Here is a 27,143-nt window from a genome sequence, read left to right on the forward strand (position 1 = left end):
GTTTATTTTCATGATTGAATTATATCCTTGTGTAGCAAGATAGAGATACCAGGTGATAGCAAAAGACAGACAGATGTCAGGACGATCGCCCCCCCCCCCTCCACACAGGCACACACACACACACACACGCGCGCACACACGCACACACACACACACACACGCACACACATACACCAGCCTGAGGGCCCTTCTTACTTTTACTGGCTCGGTTTTTGCCTTGTTTTATTTCGTTTCTAGTAAGACCCGTCGCTGCAACCCCCCCCCCCCCCTACCGCTCGTTTTCAATTTGGCTATACAAGCGATGACAGTGTTAATGGCTCAGGACATGATGGTAGATTAATCAAAGAAGACATAGTGTACAATGATGTATCATAGTCATGGATATAGTTGAAAGTAATGTTTAAAAAATAATATTCATGTTGTATTGATCAAAAGTAAAGAAGACGTGCTCACAAGCCCTTCCAAAAAATTGCTCCAGTTTCTTCGAGGAATTGGCTGTTCCTAAAGCGTTTTCCCCCCGGATTGTCAAAATGGAGAACTTAAGGGGCAAAATGTTTGAAATAAGCGTCAAGCGACATCTTCACCACTTTGTAAATGCCTTGTGGTTATTATTATACATGTACAATACAATAGTACCATTATATGATCATGGAATATATGTTTTGGCCTTTTGGGGGATTACATGATGATTGCTTTGGTCGACTGTCATGATTGATGCACCAAAAAACAGTTTCACGTTCAGGGGCAGCGATCTCGGGGGGACGAACGGGGGGGGGGGGGGGCACCCCCCTCAATATTTGTAAGGTACTTGGTAAAAGTGCGAACAAAACATGTATAGCAAATACTGACTAAAGACTGCTACACGCATTTAGGCTCTTGAGGGCCCAAGAGTGCAGCATTAAGACTAATGCAAATGCAAAAGTCGTTTAGCTCGGTCGCTAGGCTCCTTCGCATAATATCCTTCAAAATGTACAAGTAAATATTGTTTAAAATTTCGCATTTTGTCCCTTCCCCCCCCCCCCACATTGTTCACATTAATTTCCTTGACTATCCTGAATGTGGGTCACGTGAACGGCCTACGTACAGTATGTCACGTCTTAGTCTTGATGGTGTGAGAAACGGCTAAGACATAAGAGAAGAGCAGAAAGGGTATAGAGAGAACTAGAGAGAGGGGGGAGGAAAAGAAAGACAAGAAGAGAGAGTAAGAGAAAGAAAGGGGTAGAAAAGACAGTGAGAAAGTGGGAGAAAGGGGGAGAAGAAAGAAAGATAGAGAGAGAGAGAGAGAGAGAGAGAGAGAGAGAGAGAGAGAGAATGCGAAAGAGAGAGAAGAAAACAAGAGATAGAACAATAGTCTACCGATCTTTTTAATTTGAGAGGCCTCTCTTTCGGTTTTTTTCCTTCTCAGTCATAAAGCAAAACAAAACAAAGCAAAAATACAGCGCCAACTGTAGGCCAGCATAGAGACAACCCTTCACATACAGTATGTAGTGTACGTGTGTGTCGGCTGCTTGGGCGACCATGGTAACGCTCTATTGTTAGCAGGTGTGTACTAGCGCTGCATGCATGCACAATACACAATCGATCGGGTTAGGTTTTTTTATACACAAAGTCATACTGAATAGAAACGTAAAAAGGAAACACAATTTGATGTCATTTCAAGTCGGACAGAATACAACAAAACAGGAATATCATACTTCATGGGCGAAATATAAATCAAGAAAATAAAAAGGAAGACAAGCAACATGACGGAGGTACTCTCAGAACTCGTTTCAGACGCTAAACGACATAAGTTTTCAACGATTCCCAAACTTTCTGACGATGGTAAGTTACTCGCGATGTTTCGCCGCTAAGTTCGGGCTGGGCAAGTGTGAGAGAATGCATGTGTTGTTGGTTGGTGCATGGTGCCTCGCCTCGTCTCATTTCTTGGTTCATTTGGCAAGCCATATCAGGTAAAAGAGAAAGAGTCTAGGCCTAGTCTTTTAATAGTCTTTTACTTGAAGACTTAAAATCACTTGTTTTTTAGATCTATCATCTAGCTTTAATATTTGTTTGTTGTTAATGTTAGTGAACATGATTGGACAGGGTTGTAAAAAAATATATTCTGACTCTGAGTGTCTTTTTATCGAAATGTGTGACTGGACATGAATGGGGACAGAATGAAAATTGAGAAGCTAGTTTGGGGAGGGGGCTTGTTGTTGTTGGTGTTAATGGCGTTTTCCATCATCATAAAATGTTGATACTTAAGACCTGTACTTAACTTTGCTTCCAAAAGTTTAAAGGCAATGAATGAGACTAGATCTAGGCCTAATTTAAATTCAATGTAGGGTCTATTCGGATGGTGATGTTCAAGTAATTAGGTCGGTCCGCAGACGGAAATAATCATGGGATTGATACACGTCTGTAAAAACCCAATTACATGCACACACACAGTAAACTTAAACACGTTGAGTCTGGAACTTGGTCCTCGAAGTCCAACTTTCCAAGATACAAACTTGATGGGAATTATGACTCAACAAATATAATACTACTACTAGGATCCACATTGCTTTGTATTGTAATGCTAGATCATATTACATGTAGGTCTATCATTATCGTTAGAGATCTGTAATAATTAATATTCTAACAAGTTAGATTTACTTTTTGTCTTTAGATCTAGATCTGACTGTTATGGTCTATATATTTGTACTTTGTATACTGTACCGGTACTTATTTGTTATCGTGTATTAAATTGTTATGTTTCTCAAGTACTGTAGACAAGATCTAATGTAAGTTTGTAACTCAATGTTTTGAATTATGTCTTTCTTGTAGATATTGTCAGTGTTTGGGAAAATGTTGCCAACTTTGTGGAACGTCACATGGCCCTACAAAAGGTGAGTTGTTATTCTCAATTTCCTTGCAGAATTCCTTAGTTCATTTTTGTTTTGGACATTTCTTTAAAGTTTTAACATTGATTTTCTTCATTAAACAAACTGTGAATACATACATGTACAAATGTAGAATGCATCATATTTCTCCCAACAAATAGTCAAGATGTGGAGATCGGATTACAATTATGAGACATCAATTATTCTTAGAATTTTACATTTTCACACTAAGATGTGAACAGAGAGAGGTTTTAATTAAGAGTTATGTTCATTTTGTTTTCCTTCTAAAATTAGGAGCGATTATATTTCATCCTCCTACATGTATAAACATGTGGAATAATTTTGTGATTTTTTTTGTCTGTAATAATGTAGATTGTCATCTTCTTTTTTTTTCTTTCTTTCTTTTACAGGGTGTACAAATCCATGGTCTGGGAACATTCACTTTTACCCAGAAGAAGATCGACATTGGAAATAATAAATTTATTCTCATCCAGAGACCTGTCTTTGTACTCTCAGAGAAGTTTGCCCAGACCCATAGACTCAGCTACACTAAACATTTCACTTCAGGTATATATATAATAGTTATAATATACAGTGTATACTCAAATTCTGTGCTATTCATATAGTGAGACCTGTATAAGAACTGCTCAAGGGAGACAAGAAAAGCAGTTTTTAAGTACAAGTTTCTTTAATACATGTCTCATTGGGAAACACTTTTAAAGGCGGAAAAAAATGATCTCTATAGAATGGAGATTGCTAAAGCAATTTTTTATTTATTTGTTTTTAGACTTTAGAACTATTAATGTCATGTTACTTGTGATTCACAATTTATAGAAAAGGATATGTACCGATTAAGGCAAATACAGTTAAACAAGAATTATCTAAATATCAGGAGAGTGTTGATACTTTAGGATACACTAATAGAGGAGCAGGAGAAAAGATATAATGAAACGATATTGATAAAAATAACATAAATACATGTAATGTTAATAAAGAAGAAAGACTAAGAGGAAGAGATGGAGAGGATATAGTGATAATTACAAAAAAATGTCTAGAGTTCAGATATTTTTATCTAAAACACAAGTCACAATTTATGTCTGCAGAATTGATACATAAGGAATCTATTTTGTTGAATTTATGGAAGTAACTGAATTCAAATCCAAATTCTAAATTGTTATTAATCCTCTTTCTTAGGTCAAGTTCCTATCGTTCAACTCAACTTTGCCGTACTTTCCAACGAGAGCCCCTTTGACCGAGACTCCGTGGAGGGATGCGTCCGCGAGGTCCTCCAGGCGCTCTCTCGTGCTGTCCAGTCCAAACGCAATGTGGAATTCTCTTTTACCGGCATTGGACGTCTCACTATCCGTGATAGCAAGGTCAAGATGAAGTTTTACAAGGACTTTCTGACCATGATGGATGGATCTGGGCATCTAGTTGAAGCTCTTAAAAATGTGAGTAATAACAATTTTCTTTAAGCTTCTCATTCACGATTAAAATATTTTAAAGTATGTATTTTATTTTTCATCTTTTTATTTTAATAAAAAATAGATACATTAAAAGATTTTAGTGTATCTATTTTTGTTTTTTTGTATTATTTTTGTAATATTAATCCCAACTTAAAAATAAAGATATGCAGGAGTTAGAACCAGTTTTACAGAGATGTGGAGAGAAAAAAAATGGGCTGAGCTCTGTCCATGTATTTAATAGTCTCTTGCATACTTTTTGAGAAATATCATTATAATACCGGTAGGTATTAAGAGGGAAGGAAATATAAAAGGCTCTTTGAAAATATGCAGCATGCCCTATTCAAGTCACATTCAGTTAATGTAGCACTTCCCTTTTATCGTTCAAAAGATTTACACTGACAAATATCAGCTTTTACATTTCATAGAAAAAAAAATCAAATGTTGAATTAAAAAATACCGGTAATGCAATTACCAATGTACATGTACACAGCAATAAGCATCAAGTAACTATGGAGATGTTGTTCTGAGCACTCGTCACTACAACAAACCTATCGTTGCTACAATTATACATGGTCTATTGCTCTCACGCATTAGATACTCATTCTAAATTCAGAACCATCAAGCATCATCCTTATTAGCAAGTCCATTGTCAAAATATAATTGAAATATTGAAGGTCACTTTTCTCTCTTGTATCGATGGTTGTCATGGAGCAATAGTGGGTGATCAATAAAAGTATTGTAATTAACTAATTGAATTGGTTGCCATTGCAACCTTGAGGCTAAAGCACAATAGCAGGATGACATTGAGTTCTTTAATTGTAACATATTAATTTTAGGAGAGTTCTTGTATCATTATGATGTTACTAGGCAATAATATCGTAGTGTATCGTTGTATAACAAATGTTCTATAGGTCATGTGCAATTCCTCCAACAATCAGATAAAGTCCTTCAGAAATTATTCCCTTCACGTTTTGATAATTTGTGTAGTCATAGTGTTATCTAAACCAAATATTGTACATTTGCAGATCGCTTGTTTTTATTTTAAAAAATCGAATATTTTCTGTTTTCTGACATGTGTTTTAATGCTTTGAATTGAAGAGTTTTTTCCAATTAAAAAGAAAGTAAATTCATTTCTCTATTTTTCTCATATTTACAGCGCCCTGATACAGCAGACTCTGTACTATCCAGAGCCAGTGTTTTCAGACCAAGCACAAGTGGTACTCTTGTCCTACCAAGGTATGTTCAATGAGCTACATGTAGCTTATCAAGAAATCAACGATTCATAGATTACTTGGTTGGCTGAAATGATGTGTGTTTTCAATCATTTATATAAGATGCAATGTATTGACTTTCCATTAAAGTTCTATACATGTGTACATCCAGATAGCACAGGAGTAATTACAGAGCTACATGTACATACACATGTACAGTACATGTATGTACTTGTACATAAAGCTTAGAGCCTTTTAGGGGTTAATTGTCATTCCTCTTTTCCACTTTACTTTTAACCAAAAGGAAAGGGGGATGTTCACAAAAAAAAACTTTACCAAGAAATATGAAATTCATAAACAAATGAAAAAGTAGAGTTATTGTGCAGTCAGGTCTTTGTATATTTTACAATTAACGTGGTTAAAAATAAAATAGGATATGTATGGAATGTATTAATGATTTTCCAGTCTAATCTGTCACTCTATCTCTCTTTCTCTCTCTCTTTCTCTCTCTCTTTCTCTCTTATCCTTCTCTATCATGGATGATTGTACATACAGTATTTGCATTCAATGACTTACTTGATTGACCATGTCTGTTTGTTTCCTGATTATAGAATCACACAAGGTGCCGGCAAGGATGGGTTCAGCTTTGAGAACGGGGAAGCAGAGAGACAGATGCCTGCCATCGAAGAGGCCAGAGAGTATGAAGAACAGGAGGAAGCCAGGCTGGAGTACGCCCCCAATCAGGAGGATGAGGGACTTGGGAAAGAAATAGAAGAGGGTAAGATTTATCAATTTCTAGTACATTGTTTCTCAGTCAAATTACAACCAGTATGCTGCAGTAATGGTGCATAATATTCATTCATGGGCTCATTGAAATGAGGTGTTAATCAACATTTGTGCCTTGGAATTGAATTGAGCCAAAATATTTTGGATTATGAAATATGACAAATAATGAATTGGAAGCAAAAGGATCTATTTCATTTACTGAAATAGGTAACAACCTAGTAATGCCTATTATGCCTTTAACATGTACATGTACACATAATTTTGAAAAATGTTAGTTATCAGCATTCACATTGTCCTCATTCAATTGGCCTGGGTCTCGATCAAATAGAATCGAAGTGGAACAGTTATTCTGACAAGGACCCTACTGTTAATAAACTAATTATTCACTTTCAATAGTTTTCCTGTCAAGTTTTGTATTCCTTCTCACTCTTTTTAATCCATGATGTTAATGTACTCAAATTTTACAAATAAAAGCAATCTATCAAAGTAGTATCAGAAATCATTAAAGCATACATTTTTGTATTCTTTCTATTTCTTCAGAAGCTCGCAAGAAACCGGCCACCCCGATGCGTCCTTCCTCGCGTCAAGTCATTCCCACGGCCAAGGCAACCAGCATCGGCTTTCTAGATGACCTCGCCCCATCCCCACGCCCTCAATCCAGGGGGTTAAAGGGCACCCCCTCACCCCCTCCAGGCAAACCCCCATCTCCCAAGGGCGAGCTCCCCCCACCACGCTTGGCAGCCGAGATCCGCGAATCCCTCGCCAACGAGGCAGAGGCCATGGAGAGGGCCGAGTCCGCCTCGTGTTCCCATGCCCATGAGAAGGCAGGCCAGGAACTGTGCTATCTGTGCCACCAGAGGGCAGTGCGCAATGTACCTGTATCATTCGAGAGTGAGCGTAGGAGGAAGGAGCAGGAGCAGGATCGATTGCTACAGCAGTTCCAGCACTTGAAAGACACAGAATCTATACTCAGGGATCAGGTGAGCTTCTTAATGGTTTACCTGATGATTTTTTTTTTTACTATACATGTATATATTTGAACTTATCAGAGTAACAAATTTTGCTTTCTATACAAAACAGAACAAATTACTTGCATCTTGAAGTCTTTACCCCTTGAATACTTTTCTTGCCCAATTAATATATACCTGCATAGCGGTCCAATTTCCTTTGATGAGCATTGGTTTTTAATAATGCTCCTAAAAGTTTATGAAATATCAAACTGAATTGAAAGAGGAAAAATAAATGAATTGAATTGAATTGAATTGTAATACAAATTCCATGTTGCAATATAAATAAGAACTTTATCATTGTCTAATAGATTAAAATAATCTAGCTTACAATATTCAGAAAAAATCTGAAGCGTTTTATCTATGTTTGATCAATACTGTATGACAGCAATAGTACAGTGTATTTAAAACCCCACAATTCAAGATTTCAGAAGTGCTATATTTTTTTAATGATTTTTGTTCCAGTTTCACAACTTGATCATTATGTTCTTATTCTGCAGGCTCAAAACATGTCGAACAAACATCACTCCCAGAAGATAGCAGCATTCAACCTTGGTGTGAGCGAGGCAATAAAGAACAAACAGAAAGAAAGATCGACTGAATTTAATGTAAGTTTCAAACATGTCCCTTAGTCCACATCGGTAGGACTTCTTGGGAGAACTGTGACCTGGAAATTTTGAGATTTTTAAGAGTACATTTAAACCTCTCTATTAAGGACACCTTTCTGTAGTGGTCACCTATGTCTCCCTCTAAGATGATATGTGTGTTGGAGAACCTGTCTAGAAAGGCAACCTGTTGACCTTCCTGTGTCCCTTGGGTGGCCTTTACGGACAGGTTTCACTGTAGTTAACATTTCTGAGTGTCCAATGCTGGAACAAGAACAAATTTATACACTTCTTTTTATTTCTTAGGATTTGTTGTGCGTGTGTTTTGTTTCTTTTAATCTACAAATGTTTCTTGTCATGAAAATGGCTTTTATTAATACTTTGCAAAAGTTTCATGTCATTAAGAAATAATTAGGCAACCTAGCATTATTCTAAATCTTTCTGCTTCCTCTCTAGCTGTTATTAAAACTTTTCCAAAGTTTGACACCAAAAAGAACATTTAACAATGGTCAAAAAGAACTTTTAACAATGAATCACATCATTCTTAATCCTCCTTCATCTTTCCTCTCCCTGTACCCTACAGAGATCCTACGTCTTCCAGAACCGCGCCCGTACCCCGCCCCGCTTCCTGAAGCAGGAGGAGTATGCCACCGATCTCGGGTCCCAGGTGGAGGCTAAGGCCGTCGATAAGATCAAGCGCAGGCAAGACACAGACTTCCTGGAGAGGCTAGAACAAGTTCAGCTTGCAGAAGAGTAAGTAAAAAGTTTCCATTACACTTCGGTCACACATATCGCCAAATCGCCTCAAAACCAATTCCAAACTGACCGATTGGTAGCCATTCTGTGTGATGAAAAATGCTGTTCAATATGTTGTTGGTCTGGGCAAGGAGCTATAGACATAACTCTTTAGTCTAGGTAGTGTTTCATGAAACCGTTACACATGTAAGTACAAGTTCACCGACATCACATTGAAGGTTGGAAGACCTGTATATGTGATTCAAACGGGTTTCAATGGGATGTCCGATGTCGGTGAACTTGCACTTCTGACTATTTTGTGAAACGATGCCCTGATGTCAGTCTTGTTGTCTTTTGGCCTATCAGAAATGGGGTTACATTTATTATTATGGTCCAATATGTTAGATGATGACCATTTGATCAGATTAACATTGTTATGTGCAGTACGTTACAACAATAGTTTGCGGTACACAAAAAGCTTAATTCTCCCTTACAACATTCAGCAATGTGATGTATTGTACATATTCCAAACCAGGAAAGTTTACCCCTGTTATTTCATAAGCCTAAACACCATTTTGTTATGCTTTAAAGTTTAAAATATTAACAATTCTATTTGAAGAGGCCCTTGTTATGATCCCAAAGTGCCTATAGCTTGAATAGCAAACTTGGATTTGAAAATTCACTATCCTTCTGTTAAGCAATTTCATGTGTTTTTTGTACAGGCTTTCAGCCCAACGAGAGAGGTATCTCAGAGATAAGCATCAACAGACCGATATGTACAGGAAGGCTCTTTCGGCTCAGGTATGTAATCAACATGAAACTCACACCCTCCCTCATCTCTATACTATACAATTGTGTTCTGTTTTTCTCTGGCAACTGATAATCGTCACGATTACTGCTATGTTTCTGTTTGATGTGCTATTGTTACATGTATTTAATCTGGTATATGTGTGTTCTAGCCTTAGTTCTAGTAGTAGACAATCTTGTTTGTTCTTTTTATTTTTATATAATTTTTTTTTTTTTTTTTTTTTTTGTATGTCACTCTCTGATTCTCATTCTTGGCTCGGTGTGCTGCCATTCGTTTTTTAGTTCTTCACGAGGTTATATTTTAATCTCATGTTTCATGTGTACCTTTTGTTTCTTTGTCTTCTTTTCTTTCACTTCCATTGCACCCTTCCCCAAACTAATCTACTCCCTGCACCCTTCATGATCCTTCTTTATTTGTCTCCATCTTTCTATATTTATTTGTCAACAAATCATTTTTCATTCACTAATTGCACCCCCCCCCCCCCCTCCTTCTCCATTTGACACCATGCTCACTAAAATGTTTTTTCTTTGGTCAAACATTTGCTTCTGATCTCTTTTGCCCTTTACCTTTTAACCAACTTACATCAAACCTCTCTGTTGAATTATGTATCTATATTTTATGTCAATAATCCACTCACGCACATGTATATGGGATGAAATACACCATACATGCAACCCTGAAATATGTTCTTCCCTTTAAAAACACTACATCACCAACAAACAATTCAACATTGAAAATTATGACAAAATCCATTAGATCAAGATCAAAAGAGCCTTAGAAATGTTAGAGGAGGCAAACTACACCCTCCATGTAGAAGAGATCCCTGAAGGATGTCTCAGCCCCAGTGAGGAGGTTTGTCGAGGATCTGGGGAAGGGGGTCCGTGTAAGAGAAGAGAGGAGGGCATTCCAGCCAGGACGTGCTGTAGTGCCGACCCACGCCTGCCCTTGGGGAAGATGATCAGCCCTCTGACACTGCCGGTAGCCAAGACAATCCGGCCGTTCTCTCAAATGGAACCCGGCCTACGTCTGAAGATGCCCAACCATCGCATGGTAGACTTATTCAGAGACACCCACACACATTATTTCTATGGTCTCCTACATATTGCCCTTAACTGCATGCTTCCCATATTCTGTTTTTTTTTCAATGCAACTATACTTAACTCTAACATTATCATGTGTGTTATTGTGCTGTTTAGTCCATGTATATGGAATCCATGCTTTCCAATGCAATATAAACCATATCCCCATATTCTGTATTTTCAATGCAACTAACTCCTGCACTTAACTCTAACATCATTATATGTGTTATTGTGCTGTTTAATCCATGTATATACATAACCTATAAATATGAAATTCATGCATTCCAATGCAATATCAACCATTCCATATTTCTTCCAAACAAAGCATTAATTGAGTGATATTATTTGCAAAATACAGGATCTCTATAGTAATTCATGATTTACTGGTAATTGTAAAAATTTTGGTACAGTGTAATATTTCAACAGAAGTGTTGTTTAACAGATAAAGTAGAATTGTTCTTGTTAGTTTGACAACATTCTTAAAAAGACCCTGCACATGAAGCTCAATTGGGATTCATCTTTTTATTTTCTCTCAACATGCAAGTTCAGTCTATCCATTACTAACTTTATTTTTTTCTTTTTTTCTCCAGGTGCGTTTCAAGCCCCTCCCGTTGCCAGGTGCAGTAGCAGACTCCAAGGAGCCCATCTTTGGCAAGTTTGACGCCACCAACGAGCAGCTGGCCGAGCGGAGGCGACGAGCCATCGAGGTCTTCCAGGATCAGATCTCAACGGTGGAGAACAGGCGCAAGAACAACCTGACCAACCACGTCAAGACCCAGAACGACGAGACGGACATGTTGGAGAAGACACGTAGAGAGTGAGTAGCTCTTCTCTGTCATGGAATTATTTGGGATTGGGTGTTTTCTTGAGCCATGATTGTATTTTTTTATGAGTCCCTTCATTTGGCTATTCAGCTCACTTGTGATGCTTTAGATATTGTAATATCACTAACAAAGCCTCGTAGCCTACGTACTGTATACTAACAACGTGCTGTTGATTATTAGTTTGAGATCATCCCATATTGGCCACCAGATGATGCCATTGAACCCAATTTATATCAGATTTTGTACCATCTGGGCATCGATCTCCTTTTCTATTAGGAAGCATTGCAAAATAAAATAAGACTCAATTTTCACACATTTTTAAGATTCCCCAGCAAGATTTATATCAGGTTTTTTATTCAAAGGGTTAAAAGAATCTCTTGGCACATACTATTGTTGTCTTTGAAAAAAAAGACATGGACACTGTAACAACATTCTGTTTATGTGATCTAATTGAGACTATAATGTTTATAATGCAAGAGGGCGCCAGAGACCCTCCTGTTATGTTATTATTCTGGACTCCCTCATTCTAACAAACAACTAAAATATCACAGACACCTCAATAATATGTCCTATTGTCTGCTTCCCTCTAGGTTGATTGCTGACCGTGCTGCTCGCTTTGAGCAGGCTTTCCAGACGAGGAAATCCCTGGAGGAGACATGGAAGGAGGCCGATGCGCTCAAGAAGAGCCGCGAGGAGGAGCAGGTGCTCAAACTCCAGAGTTCCGGCATTCTCCTGCACGAACAGTGCGATCAGTATCACCGATGTGAGCAGTGCCTGCGAGTCCTCAAGAACTGCGGCGAATCAAACATCTGGAGCGAATCTAGATACATCCCAGGCTCTCGTCTAATTATGTAATCATTTATTCATTCCGTCATGAAAAATTTAGAGATTATACATCCCATCCATTGCTGTGAATTGATACTCATTCAAAAAAAGAAAACAAAGCACATCTTATTGATTTGATTGTTTTTTAAGCACACACACACACAAAATAATTATATAAAAATGTTATTGGTGGTTTGAAAATTGGGAAATAATTTGAAGATTAAAAGGAAAAAAAGAGTGATGATGGAGGTAAAGTTTTGGTCACAGATTTTTAAGATAGCAGTGAAGGTGGATGGAGCACATTTAGAATCATGAACAGTATAAACTGCCTTTACATTTGATGTGATATTTCATTACAAAATAGATAATTTTTCATATGTTTCAAATTGGACATAGTATATTGAAATAGCTGTGCTAAAATAGATTTAGATTGATTGATTAAATTATATGATTGTACTATTGGGACTCTGTCATCCTTTTTGTAGCTATAGCTATAGATGTACATCTATGCAAGTAATTATGAAGTAGAGTTAAACTTGATTAAGATTTACATTTTAAATGCCCTGTACCTTTTTACAATATTCTCCAAGGAAGCTTGAAATTTAGATATTATTAAACATTGAAAACAGTGAAAAGTGAAAATTGCCTGATTAGATTTTTGCCTGATGCCTGGAAATAGATGACACCTCTATGCAAAGAACTCCTTCCAAGCATCTTTAAAAAAAAAAAAATGTTTAACTATGCACATGTCAGATGGAAAGCTGTGTTTTTCCAGGAACAAATGAACAAAATGCAAGTGCCATGGACAAAAAAATTCAATTCATTTTGCCTTAAAATCATGTGTGGACAGAATATAGAACTAAGACATATTTTTGTGATTCAAAGTTATGCGCAAAGGAATGAATTGCTGGTTCTTTTGGAATTAGTTGTGTCTGTTCGGAAATATTTTTATATGTAATTTTGATCTAGGAAAATTAGAGTTGTGTTATAACATATAATATGCTATCAGTGTGTGGTAAATTGAATTCTTATTCAAGGAAATATTTCTTTCATCATATTTGTCGCTATTAGAAGAGGCTTCTGTTATGTGGTCAGTATAGTATAAGAACATCTATTTCTAGGGATATCTAGTATTTTCATATAATAATCTGTGATGTCATGCAGAGAAGGCTTCTTGCATGTTTCATTAGTAAACACATTTTGTTGGGGTGATCATGATTACAATCACTTGATGTGAAGGTTCAGTATCTTGTGTTAGAGAACTATCTACTTATGCTGTACGGTAATGTAATTTTTCAATAATTCACCAGGCAAATTATCCTCTAATTGAAGAAAAAAAAAATTACAGTTTGTGTGAGCTTTATCTACTACTGTAGTACGATATTTACAATATTAATATCACAGTTTGCAATATAAGGTACTCGGTCGTACACACATTGATCAGGATATGTATGCTGATTTGTCATACAGTATATGCCAGCAACTGTATCATTGCACGTATGGTTGAGTTATTGGATGCTGTCATATCGGCTGTTGAGTGGCAGAAAGGGATTAACCATACTTCTTGTAAAAGTGTGTGTGTTAGTGCCGTTCTGGCTCTCGAACAGCAGACGATTAGCATTTATCTCTTATTCAGGACTAGTAATGGAGTTTGTTTTCTATGCTGAAAATTATTACTGTGCATATCGACTTTATTGTCATTACTACCATTGCTTATGGGGCATGGCCTATGCCTGAGAGGGCAGAAGGGGCCTTATAGTGCAGTGACCCTCGATCGGGTCTATCATCTAGGTATCAGGGCTTCAGCACCTTATCGGGTCAGCTCTGCTCGACCCTGGGTAATAATCCTAGTTCCTTGTATTTTCGAGCACAAAGAGACATCGCTCAACATTTGATTAGCCCAAGAACAACATGTTATTATTATTTTAATTTATTTGTGGGTTTGGGATGAAAGGTTATTTGGTCTTTCCTACGTTCTGAATTTCTCATTTAGGAGTGAAACATGCAGTACACATGTCTACTCCTCCCCAGCGAAAAAAATTGTCAATTTTTATGCATGGTAGTGAATTATTGATGCCCCTGAAGATAAACCCTTATACAATGCACAATTTGGAAATATGCCAAGACAGTATACCCCACATCCACTTGTAACATATTGTTTGTTGGAGTGATATAAATAAACTTCTCTGAGAACCAAAAGGGCATTACATACAAACGTAGTACATAGCATTTATGTCCTTTTAGCATTACAGTAACCCCTTGGTAGATCTAGGTACGGTATATTTATTGGAGTTTGGTAATGTACATATCATGTATTATGCATTCAGAATATGAATGGCCAGGATACATCAAACTTGGCTTATATAATATATATTACCTGACCTAGTGCCAGGACGAGTATACATGTAGATTTGTAAAAATAAAAGCATGAGTAAAATTCCAGCTGGATGTATTTGAAAAAAGATAAGATATAGCTGCATTTTGAAATAGCATTATGTCCGTCCACTTGAATGAAATTGAAAGTGTTTAAAGAGTAGATATTAGCATGCATTTGAATTTAGATGATTTTCGTTCTATTTTTGCACTTTTTTATTCAACAACTCACTACTACACGTGTGCGGAAACAGTTGATAGACTGTTCTATTTTTCTTACATTCCAATTTTATTCCTTATTGTGTTTTTACCAGTACCACAAAAAGTTTATACTTTGATCAAAACTTTAAAACAAATTTTTGAGCAAATTGAACAAATTGATATACATATATATGTTTTCAAAAGGGTAAATTGAAACAATTTTTGTATCATCTTTTTTCCTCAAGTCGTATGTAATCGATAATCAAGCTTTAAACACAAAAGAACAAAAAATCAGTGCAAATATGTTTATTTCTATGTATTATACTATTTCTGTACTTATATGTGAATGTCGTGTAAATTTATGTCAATATTAAATGCCTATGGACTTCTGTCACTATAAATGCTTGCTATGATTGTGGTTGAAATTTTGTCTACTTGGGGCTCTTGAGAGGGTGGGGTACATTGTGGTGATGGAGACAGGGAGAGAGAGATGGGAGAGAAGGAAGGGGTAGGTGAAGAGAGAGAGATACAGATGGATAGGGGAAGAGAGAGAGAGAGATACAGATGGATAGGGGAAGAGAGAGAGAGAGATACAGATGGATAGGGGAAGAGAGAGAGAGAGAGATATATATAGATGGATAGGGGAAGAGAGAGAGAGAGAGATACAGGTGGATAGGGGAAGAGAGAGAGAGAGAGAGATACAGATGGATAGGGACAAAGAAAGGGAGAGAGATGGGAGAGAAGGAAGGGGTAGGTGAAGAGAGAGAGATACAGATGGATAGGGGAAGAGAGAGAGAGAGATACAGATGGATAGGGGAATAGAGAGAGAGAGAGATACAGATGGATAGGGGAAGAGAGAGAGAGAGAGATATATAGATGGATAGGGGAAGAGAGAGAGAGAGAGATACAGATGGATAGGGGAAGAGAGAGAGAGAGAGAGATATACAGATGGATAGGGGAAGAGAGAGAGAGAGAGATACAGATGGATAGGGGAAGAGAGAGAGAGATACAGATGGATAGGGGAAGAGAGAGAGAGATACAGATGGATAGGGGCAAAGAAAGGGAGAGAGATGGGAGAGAAGGAAGGGGTAGGTGAAGAGAGAGAGAGAGATACAGATGGATAGGGAAAGAGAGAGAGATACAGATGGATAGGGGGAAGAGAGAGAGAGAGAGAGAGAGAGAGAGAGAGAGATACAGATGGATAGGGGAAGAGAGAGAGAGAGAGAGATACAGATGGATAGGGGAAGAGAGAGAGAGAGATACAGATGGATAGGGAAGAGAGAGAGAGATACAGATGGATAGGGGAAGAGAGAGAGAGAGATACAGATGGATAGGGACAAAGAAAGGGAGAGAGATGGGAGAGAAGGAAGGGGTAAGTGAAGAGAGAGAGAGAGAGATACAGATGGATAGGGGAAGAGAGAGAGAGAGAGATACAGATGGATAGGGGAAGAGAGAGAGAGAGAGAGAGAGATACAGATGGATAGGGGAAGAGAGAGAGAGAGATACAGATGGATAGGGGAAGAGAGAGAGAGAGAGAGATACAGATGGATAGGGGAAGAGAGAGAGAGAGAGAGATACAGATGGATAGGGGAAGAGAGAGAGAGAGATACAGATGGATAGGGGAAGAGAGAGAGAGATACAGATTGATAGGGGAGAGAGAGAGAGAGAGAGAGAGAGAGAGAGAGAGAGATATATATATATATATACAGATTGATAGGGGAAGAGAGAGAGAGAGAGAGAGATACAGATGGATAGGGGAAGAGAGAGAGAGAGAGAGAGAGAGATACAGATGGATAGGGACAAAGAAAGGGAGAGAGATAGGAGAGAAGGAAGGGGTAGGGGAAGAGAAAGAAAGAGAGAACAAAAAAGAGATACAGATGGAAAGAGGCAGGGAGAAAGAGATGGGAGAGAAGGAAGCCTAGCTAGGGAGAGAAAGAGAGAGAGAGAGAGATAGATAATTATACAGATGGATAGGAACAGCTAGAGAAAGGAGAGAAATATAGGAAAGAAGGAAGTATGTATATAGGGGAAGAGAAAGAGATACAGATGGATAGGGACAGAGAAAGGGAGATCGAGATAAAGAAAGAGATACATATGGATAGAGACAGGGAAAGAGAGAGAGAAATTAATTTATATTTGTCTGATATGGACAGAGAAAGGGAGAGAGAGAGAGAGAGATGGGAAAGAAGGAAATAGGTAGGAGAAGAGAAAGAAAGAGAGAGATACAGATAGATAGGGACAGAGAATTAAGAGATACAGATGGATAGAGACAGGGAAACAGAGAGAAACTTAAACTTGGATGTGGATCGACAGAGAAAGGGAGAGAGAGAGAGAGATGGCCGAGGAAGAGAAGGAAGGAGGTAGGGTGAGAGAGAGAGAGAGAGAGAGAGAGAGAGAGAAAGAGAGAGGGGGGGGGGGGGAGATGAACTTGACTATGAAGAATGATAATGATATCCGTATAATATGCAGGGAAAAGTCGCAGGGGCAAAAAAATTGAAGCCCTTTACACCACTATATTAGATACCAGATTAAAAACCGTATAGATTGTCTATTTTTAAAAAAATAAAATGTATATATATTTCATATGATGCAGGTCTAGCATAGACCGTTCATATAGTACAGCGTTTACATACATTTTCGTAAGCTGATTGCCAAATATCTATTTACTGTATCACATCTACTTATAGCAGACAGTTTTTGGAGTCTACCGTTTCCAGACAGACGTGACAGAAAATACTATTTTTATATAGTCTATCCGTAATTGTAAACAATTAAACGAATAATATAATAATCATATATTAGTTTTTTTTGCATTTATATTGATAAGATAGGCAGACAGTAAATACAAATAAATGATGGATTTGTGTAGATTGTCTATCAGATGTATATTACAATTTACAAGTATATTATTGTATTAATTTATCTGAAATGTTATTTTCCAACGCGAATCAAATGTCTTGTTGCAGAGACTATCAACGTGTGAGTAAAAGGCCACATCTAGCCACACCCGTGCGCTCAAAACATATTGCGAGGAGATAATGCGTTGTAGCATGTAATGCATATTGAACGGAAATGCTACATACAAAGTACACGTACAAACGCGTGTGGGTTGTTGTCAGCTACACAAAGGGCGTTATTGCTTGCTTTTGCTGAAAGGTCAAATCAACCGTTTTAAGCCGTGGATTGCATCTTTGCCGTAAGTATAAGAATACAAATAGAATGATAATATCTTAGAGGTATGCTTACATTGATATTTGTGTGGATATGGTAAATATTTTGAGGCAATCTGTCTGAAAATCGGCGTGATAACAGAAACTTAGAGAAAGATTTTAATTCGTCCGACATATTGAAAATTGTGTATGGTACCGTGGCATAGGCTTGAAGCTGGGGCCTGCCCTTGGCTTGGAATTTCTTTGACCATTTGATAACACACGAGAATGACGAGTGACTTTTAGACAGTATATGTGTATGCAAAACCATGCCAGTGGCTGAATTAAGCTAAATCTCTCTGACAAGCTGCGAAAAGAAGAAAAAAAGTCAGCCTGTGTCATGATGTAGTCTAGACCTATGTGTGTGCATTTATGTGTGTGTGTGTGGGTGGGGGGGGGGGGGGGGGGGGGGGTAGGAGGGGACGGTCTCCAGAGGTTTTTTTTTTTTTTTTTTTTTTTTTTAGGGATGGGAAATGGTGCATTATTTTTTGCATTGTCTTCATGTTCTAAAAAAGGTTTCTCTTTCATTTTTTTAACAAACAAAAAGAAAATAAAATAAAAAATAATCTGATGAAACATTGAATTGGGAGAACTGAAAAAACATATAATCAGTAATTGATTGATTGATTCAAATTTATTCCATTTCATATCAATTGTGTTAGCACAACAGTTGAAATAGTTGACAGTAAGTTCAAAATTATGAAATGAAACAGGAACTTACTGGAAAGCATATAGCTTGTGCCTTGTTATTTGTAAGTTCCCAAGAATAAATATAATACATGTATATTATTTTCATAAATCATTTCAAAGTGTCAAACGTATCAAATCAACCTCAAAGAAAGTTTACATGGAATTCCGTATTTAAATGGTTAAGGAGTATAAAGGAAATAAAGGATATTACATATAAAAAATCCCACATTTTGGAGAGAGAACAAAATCTTGAAAATGTGGGATATTCTGCAATTTCCGTATACAAATTTATAAAAATAAAAAATAAAATAATGCCCAGTTTTTGTAAACTTAAGCATTACAAATACTTATTTTAGGCCTCTGGATAACCTTTCCTACATGCCTGACAGTGCCCAAACCCATGAGCTTACGAGGCCTCAGACAGCCCCTTGGACCCCCGGCCTTAATACGCTCCCCTAGCATTGCTCGCTTCTTTCTAATGGACTGTTGATTACAGTTGTCCCATATTGCAGTTTCGAAAACTTGGCAGGTCTGTAGCCACTAGGAAACCCTTACACCACCAAGAGAAAAATATGTTATGGTGATTGTGAGTAGACTCTAATCAACATCAACTATTGTGCAAAAGCTAATAGTTATATCTATACTAGCAGAGGGTTACATTTTCCTTATTCCATTGTGGATTTTTACTAATGTTTACTTGCTAGTGATTAAAATGTCCTTTATTTCTTTCACTCTCTGTCCAGACCGAAAGATGAATCCTCAGCATATTCATCAGAACATGGGCTACTTGCCCCTGCTAGCTGAGGAGGGCTTGAAGGTGGTCAACAGCTACACGGGCAGTGTCCACCTCCCACCCGACGACTACCACCAGCCCCAGACCTCTAGCCAACAGCACTACATGCCTCATTACCAGGTGGGTAGATCAGGGGGGTGTTTCACAAAGATCCTAAGTCAAACTTAGCTCTTAGTTGGACTTATTTTGGAGAGCCACTTGTAGCCTTGAAATAAATTATATTCAAAAGCGAAAATAGAAGTATTTTAGACTCTTTTTAAATTTCCACAGTAAGAACATTAAATCTCCTTGAAAATAGAATATATAAATGTTTTGAATCAACATTTTATGCCTTTTAAAATAACATTTACAAAATATTTTCATAGATGCTAACGGCTTTCCATAGCTGTTAAGTCCAACTTATAGATAACTTCAACTTAGGATCTTTGTGAAACACCCCCAGTGCTCAGACATTTGATGATCATACTTCCATTCCTTGAGGCTTAAAAGCATCAAAGAGTCACCCAGGGTTAGGACTTGTGTTGGAATAGGTTCAGGGGTAGTCTTGGGATGAGGTACAGGATTTAAGTTTAGAAATTGGATAGTGGAGGACTTGAACTGCAAACTATGTCCGCTGACTTATCTACTTCATAATTTGAGATGAAAAAGACAATTATAACTGAACAGGGAACATTGAGAAACATTTTGCTGACTTTTAATTTTCAATGGATATGAATTGTTAAAGACACAGGTGCAATAATTTCAGTATTAGCTTTTTTCTTATTTGTATGTTATGTATTGTATTGCTTTTGATCAATTATTGTTATTACTATTGTGAAGTTAATAGATTTTAAAAATGTAAATACTATATAGTGATTGATTTTAAATGCTACACATGAATACTGTTAAATGTTACCAATACTGTTTGAATGAATGATTGTAACAAATGAAATATAATGTTATGTAATGAAGCTCATGTATACATGTAAACATGCACAATTCAGCATTTTGGCTGCGAGGCATTGTTTTTTAATAAAACCATTATTGAATTGAACATTATTGAATGAACTTATTCCAGAATCATTTCCCTGATAATTATGCATACAAACATCAACTTACAAAAAAATTGGCTGCTCTCGTTCTCATATATACTGTACATGTATATGCCAATGCATTACTTGATATACTTTTCCATATTATATGCCAATGCATTACTTGATGTGCTGTACTCTGCTTCTTTCTATAAAGACAATTGTTGCATGAAATATATGCATTGATTAGAGATGTTGGAAATTTATCCATTTTTAATTTGTATGTTTTGTTTTCCTCTATGCTGAATTCCTCAGGTCCAGGGAGATGGATATCATCACCACCACCTCCATCACCATGAGCGGATGCAAGGAATGTACATAGGACCACCTGGGCTAGGAGGAGGAGGGGGAGGAGGGGGAGGCAGCAGCAGCAGTGGTGGGGATGAAATCAACCTCCATAGCTTTGATGATAACAGAGGAGGTCTGGTGACCTTTAACCAGCCACAGTACCTCCCAAAGAGCTCTGCCCCACTCCCAGCAGAGCCCAAACCGAAGGAAAGGTCCAAGAAAAGCAAAGGCGGGCCACCGAAGAAGAGAGCTCGAGATCCTGCCTCCTGGAAGAGGAATACGAACAAGAGGTTGCGTAATTCCGGACAGCCGTACATCAATTCTAATGGATGCATCATGCCAGCTAGGAAGATGAAGGAGCCGTGTAAGAACTGCAGGCAGCGATGCACTGAGAGATTCAACGAAGAGCAGAGGCAGGAGATCTTTGATGGTTATTGGGATACTAACAAGGACTGGACGTTCAGAAGAATGTACATCATCGAGCATGCTGTGCCCCAACCGATTCAGAGAAGGAGGTCCAAGAAAGAAATGGATCAGAAAGCTCGCAGGATCAGTTTTCATTACCATTTGACTTGTGATGGCATCATGGAAAAGGTCTGCAAGAGATTCTTTCTCAACACACTTGCGGTTGGAGAGAAGTTTGTCATCATATCACTGCATAAAAAGACGATGGATGGGAAAGTGATACCTGATAGACGAGGTCGGCATCCAGCTGCTAACCAAATCCCCTACCAACTGAAACAAGAGGCGAGGAGACATATTCAGGCGCATCTCTTGAACAGACCACAGGAGCAGGTTAGCCTTCCCAAGATGTACGATTCCTACGTTCAGGAGTGCGAGATGCATCAAGGACCATCGGTGAAGAAGCACTTCTATCGAAAGCTGATGAATGAGGAGCTGAGGATATCGCAGCAGAGGTTGGATGGACCAGGTGATCCGCGGAATGAAGAGCGCCCTTTGGACTACACCCCTGCACCTCAGGTCAGTGCTCTTGAGTGCCTCATCAAAGAGCTCTGGCAGAAGGAACAGGAGCGCATCCGCAATACAAAGCCAAAATGCAGCCTGAAAGACAAGTTAAGGGAGTACCATGCCTTGAGATTTGGGGGAAAGGAGTATGTGAACTTCAAAGGACAAGTCAGGCCATCAAGAAAGATGAAGGAACCCTGTGAGAACTGCCAGAAAACTTGCACAGAGCGTATCACAGAAGAGCAAAGACAAAATCTCTTTGACTACTTCTGGGATCCTAATAAAGACTGGACCGACAAGAAGAAGTATGTCCTTAGCTGCACTGAGTCAAGGCCTGTTGTCAACTCTAGGATAAGAATGAAGAGGTCTAGGGCAGCCACCAGGTTTAACAAACCTCAGAGATTCACATATTTCTTTGAGGTGGATGATAAGAAAGTGTCTGTATGCCGCAAGTATTTTGTTAACACCCTGGGCCTCAGTCACAACTTCATAGCCTCTTGCATTGCAAAGCAAGACGAAAATGGGGAGTTTGATCCAGCCAAGACAAAGAAGTGTGGGACCCTTGCCAAGTTACCCCCTGCTGCAGCCAAAGAGATCAGACAGCACATCATCTACAACTGCTGGGCTGATCCGAATAAGGGCAGAGAGTATCAAACACATTCTTCAACCAGAGGCTGGTCTTGGAACGTCTCCAAGATGTACAGTGCTTATCGCCAGTGCTGTTGGCTGCGAGGTACAAAGCCAGCAAGCACTTACATGTACAGGAGGGTATTTTGCGAGGAGATGAAAATCTTTGAGGAAAGTAAGATGTTGACAGCCAGCACTCCAAGTTCATCAACCAGGCAGGCTGGGAAGAAACAGGCAGACAGTAAGTCTGGAAAGGTGAGCACAAGCACAGCCGTTCTTCAAAACAAGCACCTGTTGAGGAATCCTTTGGGACCACTTCTTCTGCAGATACTTCAAGGAGTGAGAGGCAGGAGACTGAAGATGATGAGATGCACAATGAATCTGTGGTTAAGGATAAAGAGTATAGACCATCGAGTGAAGAAGATGATGAGGAGGAGGAGGATGCTGATGATTACACAACTCCAAAAAAGAAGGCTCTGATTGTTGCTGACCCTCAATGCTCCGTTCTTCTGGCACCCACAGAACAGATGCCAGTTTCTGACGATGATGATGAGGATGATGACGAAGAGGAAGATGATGAGGATGATGAACGGCTGGAAGATATTCCATCAACCTCTGGACATATTGGTCATCCCAAGCCAAGGCATCGCACCTGGGACACATCAGACATGCGATGTGCCGGTCAGACCTATGTCAACGACAAAGGCAACGTCATCCCAGCCCGCAAGATCAAGGAGCCTTGCACGAACTGTCGCAAACAATGCTTGGAACGTGTGCCTCAGGAATTACGGGAAAAGATCTTCAACATGTTCTGGAGCAAGGAAATGACATGGGAGAAGAAGCGTCAGTACATCGAGGACTGCATCGAAGAGAATGCCGTCAAGAAGCGTACGCTCCCAGCCTCTCAGTTGAAGCTGAATCGCAAGGTGCACATGAAGTACACCCTCAAGTTAGGCAACTGGCAAGAGAACGTGTGCAAACTTTTCTTCATGAATACGCTAGGAATCAGCCAGAAGTTTGCCATTGTATCTCTCAGAAAGCAGAAAGAACGACTTCTCCAAGATGTCGAGATACCATCGTTTGATCCCCCTGAGTCAATCCCCCTGCCTGACCCAGCTCCTCTTACTCCGGTGCCAGGTGTACCAACAACCCCTGCACCTTTGGAGAATGCAGATAACAGTCTTAGAGATGTTCTCTCTCATCTGCTCCTTATTCCTACATCCAATATGTCTTAAGCATAAAATCTTCTTCCAAACATGCTCCCAGAAAGACGTTTTATTATCCACGATTCCAGAAATTGAACATTATTGACAGACCTTTAAGTTGAAAACTTCCCTTTTTATCAAGATTTCAAGGTAGTCATGCTATTTTGGACCGATGGAAAATTCTCTTGGATGTGCTTTATGGAATTGTTATAATGAATAATCACATATATCGTCAGTCTCCTCGATGTTATTAGTCATTAGGTGATTAGAAGTTCATTCACGTGAATCGACTACTAACAAGGTATCTTATGTACAGTCTAACCAGTCTGCACTACAAGTTACCAAAATGAAACTTATGAGGCCAAGATTTAAAAAGAAATCGACTTTAAATTCGCCAGTGTGCTGTGATAGCAAAACAAGTTTCTGAATGTGTACAAATTAGAGCTCGAAGATGGTAAAATCTTGTTCACATCTGATGCAGAAAGCCGCATCATTTTTTTTTCTTGGTGTAAAAAAACAGCAACACCTTGGTGTGTGTTACAATGCAGAAATGTCAAGCAAAAAGCAGGTTTTTGTTTCTTCATAGTGACGTAAAGAGTAATTCATTTAATTTGTTTGTATCTTATAAGACAGAGCTCAGTAAATACACCCCAGTCCTTTGCCACGCATAGATGCAATTCGCTTACATATATTAAACAAATGCAGTAGCTTTTTTTTTTTGAAGCGGTTTACTGTGCCATATCTGAACAAGCCCAGATGGTGTACCATAGCGTACCGTATGTGAACAAAGCTTAAGACTATTACATCAGTCTATGGAGACTCAACTAATTACACGTTATGAAACGATGGATTGTTTAACTGTATATTGAGACATCAATTTTGATGTACTTGTACAGTAACTCCAGGTGTAGACCTACTATGATACTCGATACAGGAAAAACAACTTCAGGGAGTGGAACAGTTGTCGCATCACTTTATCTCTACTCTAGCATTCTACATTAAAAATGCTAGGTATTCAACAGAGTGGAAAACTGTTCATGTATTACATTGTAGAAGCAACGTATTATGATATAATCTTAATGTAAGAGACAGTTAGTGACATTTGTTGGGGAAAATTATGTTGTTGTTTGTTTTAGTTTTTTTTTTTTTTTTTTTTTTTTGGGGGGGGGGGAGGGTTTGGTGAAATTTTGTAGACAAATATTAAAAATTGACAAGTATTTTCCACCTCCTGAAGTTGTTTTTCCTGTATTGAATAGCAATAGGTAAATAGATGAACATATAATGTTTTTTTTTAATGAAAAATTTGGGTCTTATGGTTTTATCACCAGGTAATATTTTATCAGCAAAACAAAATGTGTTTTCATTTAATTCTACTTGCATATGGGCCCCACCACAGATGACGAATGTAAATAATCTTGAAATAATTGTATAGACATTTCTGAGACACATTTATCTGAATTTAATTTTTTTTTAATAAATCTTCATTTTTGTGGGCTCTGAAATAAAAAAGAATTTAAGGTCCTTTGTTTGGCATAAAAAGATGTAATGACAGTATTGTAAATAGGAAAATTGTTGTGTCAATTATGAATCATCTGTGATATTGCCAAATTTTATTTCTCTTGCCCTATATGTGTATAAATGAAAAGCTGCAACGATCTTAAACACTTTTTCTTCAATCATGTCCATCATTTTTTTAAAGATTAAACTTAATTATATCATAAGCTATATGCTTTGAGACATTTCGTACATCATTATGAAACATAAGTCTTCTCTCATTTTGTTTAAAACTGAGCTACGCAACCACCTACTGCAATATCACGTTGTATATCAGCATTTGTCTCGCGCTTGTATCATAGCTTCATCCAAACATTCTTCATTTTTGCATTGAGATATAAGCAATTGATAATTGTGAACATGATTTAAAGCTTATCTGCCGTAGTTTACAGGAGGGATTAGACCGCTCTGCAAGGTCACTGGACAGGTGGTTATCTCATCAACTCAGCTCTCAGTTAACATAAGAAAAAGAGGATCATGGGGGACCAATGGTCACCGATTAGGCATTGTTTGTTATATAGAGGGCGCAAGTAGCTACCAGTAGTGCAGTGGGCCTTTAAAGCGATACTGAACTGATAAACTTTCTTGTGGTGAACTTGCCATCAGTGCATAGCCCAATACCTACTTCCCACTACCTACTTCCCACTTCGGAAACGGAGGACTCAATGCGAGAACCAATAGCAGCTAGGGCAGCAGCAAGTTACAGGACTATACTGCTACAGCTGACCCGGTAGTGCTTCTAGTACAGTGTGGCTCTAACCACTGTATGTCACTATTAGCTAATGTGAAGTACAGGAGTTTTGTACTATGATCAGTGGCATGTCCAGGGGGTGTTTCACAAAGATCCTAAGTTGAACTTATCTCTAAGTTGAACTTAACCATTATGGAAAGCTATTAGTGTCTTTGAAAATATTTTGTAAAAGCTATTTTAAAAGGCATAAAATGTTGATTCAAAACATTCATATATTCTATTATCAAGGAGATCTCATGTTCTTGATGTGGATGTAACAAGAAGTCTAAAATACTTGAATTTTTGCTTTTGAATACATTTTATTTTAAGGCTACAAATGGCTCTCCATAACTTTTACGTCCAACTTAGAGTTAAGTTCGACTTAGAATCTTTGTGAAACACCCCCCGGATTGTGCTGAAATCGGGGTACCCTTCCTTCTCCATTTGAAGGCCCAGGTGAAAAATGAAGGCAACTTGGATTAGTTGAACACTTGAACATCATATGGGGCCAAGATACATGCACATGGAGTCATGGAAAGTATGTTATTTGATATGATTAGTGGGATAAACAGCATGGCTTGAAGTCAACCATTACCCGTATTCTGAGCCTTCCTTTTTTTTAATGAAATGGATTGTGTACCTCTTTATGGCTTCCCAAAGATATTAGACATTAGAGCCCCCACCCCATATTTGGGGAGGAATAGCCCTCTGTTATATCAACTTCTGGATACACCACTGGTGTTTTCAATGACATGCTCTATATGACTTTGTTGCAATGTTCAAAAGCATATCTATAAGTGGTAATATGAATGTGATTTCTTTCTTCATGTTTTGCACTTTTGTATAATAGCTTCCATTCAGTAACATTACTACATGTATTAGTATTTCAACTATTTATCACCTACCTGTACATTGTAGCCACACACTGTAAATTTCCATTCGATGATACTTATCATAAGGCTAGACCGACGAATAGTTGTCTTTTCTGGTGCATGTGATATTAACGCCAATCGCAGCTACTTTAGAAATATCAACTTTGGTCCATTTCAATATCCTGATTATATATCCCATAGATATCCTGTTCGGATCACGGAATACGTCTTTGTAATGTTCTCTCATTTCAAATGATGACATACAAGGCTGTTGAAATGGCCTGGAGTTGAATTTTACAAAAGTAGTTGCGGTTGTTTTTATTCCGAAACTTTTTTTTGTTTTTGTTTTTTTTGT

At 38.1% G+C, this 27,143-nt stretch overlaps 2 protein-coding genes across 2 annotated transcripts; both read left to right on the forward strand.

Annotated features, from left to right (window-relative positions):
• Window positions 1-1,611: 1,611 nt before the first annotated feature.
• On the forward strand, window positions 1,612-15,185 carry LOC115928260 (coiled-coil domain-containing protein 81-like). The gene is made up of 12 exons (XM_030995320.1): window positions 1,612-1,821; window positions 2,809-2,870; window positions 3,275-3,431; window positions 4,059-4,315; window positions 5,487-5,566; window positions 6,153-6,319; window positions 6,868-7,307; window positions 7,835-7,942; window positions 8,523-8,692; window positions 9,397-9,475; window positions 11,152-11,378; window positions 11,976-15,185. Exons 1-12 carry the CDS (start codon window positions 1,743-1,745, stop codon window positions 12,238-12,240), a joined length of 2,091 nt encoding a protein of 696 aa, XP_030851180.1. The 5' UTR covers window positions 1,612-1,742; the 3' UTR covers window positions 12,241-15,185.
• A 2,619-nt stretch (window positions 15,186-17,804) lies between these two features.
• On the forward strand, window positions 17,805-23,025 carry LOC115918944. The gene is made up of 3 exons (XM_030995321.1): window positions 17,805-17,980; window positions 19,427-19,596; window positions 20,802-23,025. Exons 2-3 carry the CDS (start codon window positions 19,435-19,437, stop codon window positions 22,905-22,907), a joined length of 2,268 nt encoding a protein of 755 aa, XP_030851181.1. The 5' UTR covers window positions 17,805-17,980; window positions 19,427-19,434; the 3' UTR covers window positions 22,908-23,025.
• Window positions 23,026-27,143: the final 4,118 nt, after the last annotated feature.

Source organism: Strongylocentrotus purpuratus, unplaced genomic scaffold (assembly GCF_000002235.5).
Source record: "Strongylocentrotus purpuratus isolate Spur 01 unplaced genomic scaffold, Spur_5.0 spur5_scaffold_21, whole genome shotgun sequence".
Classification (NCBI taxonomy): Eukaryota; Metazoa; Echinodermata; class Echinoidea; order Camarodonta; family Strongylocentrotidae; genus Strongylocentrotus; species Strongylocentrotus purpuratus.

Coding starts and splice junctions, on each gene's coding strand:
- LOC115918944 (XM_030995321.1), top strand. CDS start 19,435: ATGAATCCTCAGCATATTCATCAGAACATGGGCTACTTGCCCCTGCTA. Junction 19,597..20,801: donor ACTACATGCCTCATTACCAG/GTGGGTAGATCA, acceptor TGAATTCCTCAG/GTCCAGGGAGATGGATATCA.
- LOC115928260 (XM_030995320.1), top strand. CDS start 1,743: ATGACGGAGGTACTCTCAGAACTCGTTTCAGACGCTAAACGACATAAG. Junction 4,316..5,486: donor TAGTTGAAGCTCTTAAAAAT/GTGAGTAATAAC, acceptor TCATATTTACAG/CGCCCTGATACAGCAGACTC. Junction 6,320..6,867: donor TGGGAAAGAAATAGAAGAGG/GTAAGATTTATC, acceptor CTATTTCTTCAG/AAGCTCGCAAGAAACCGGCC.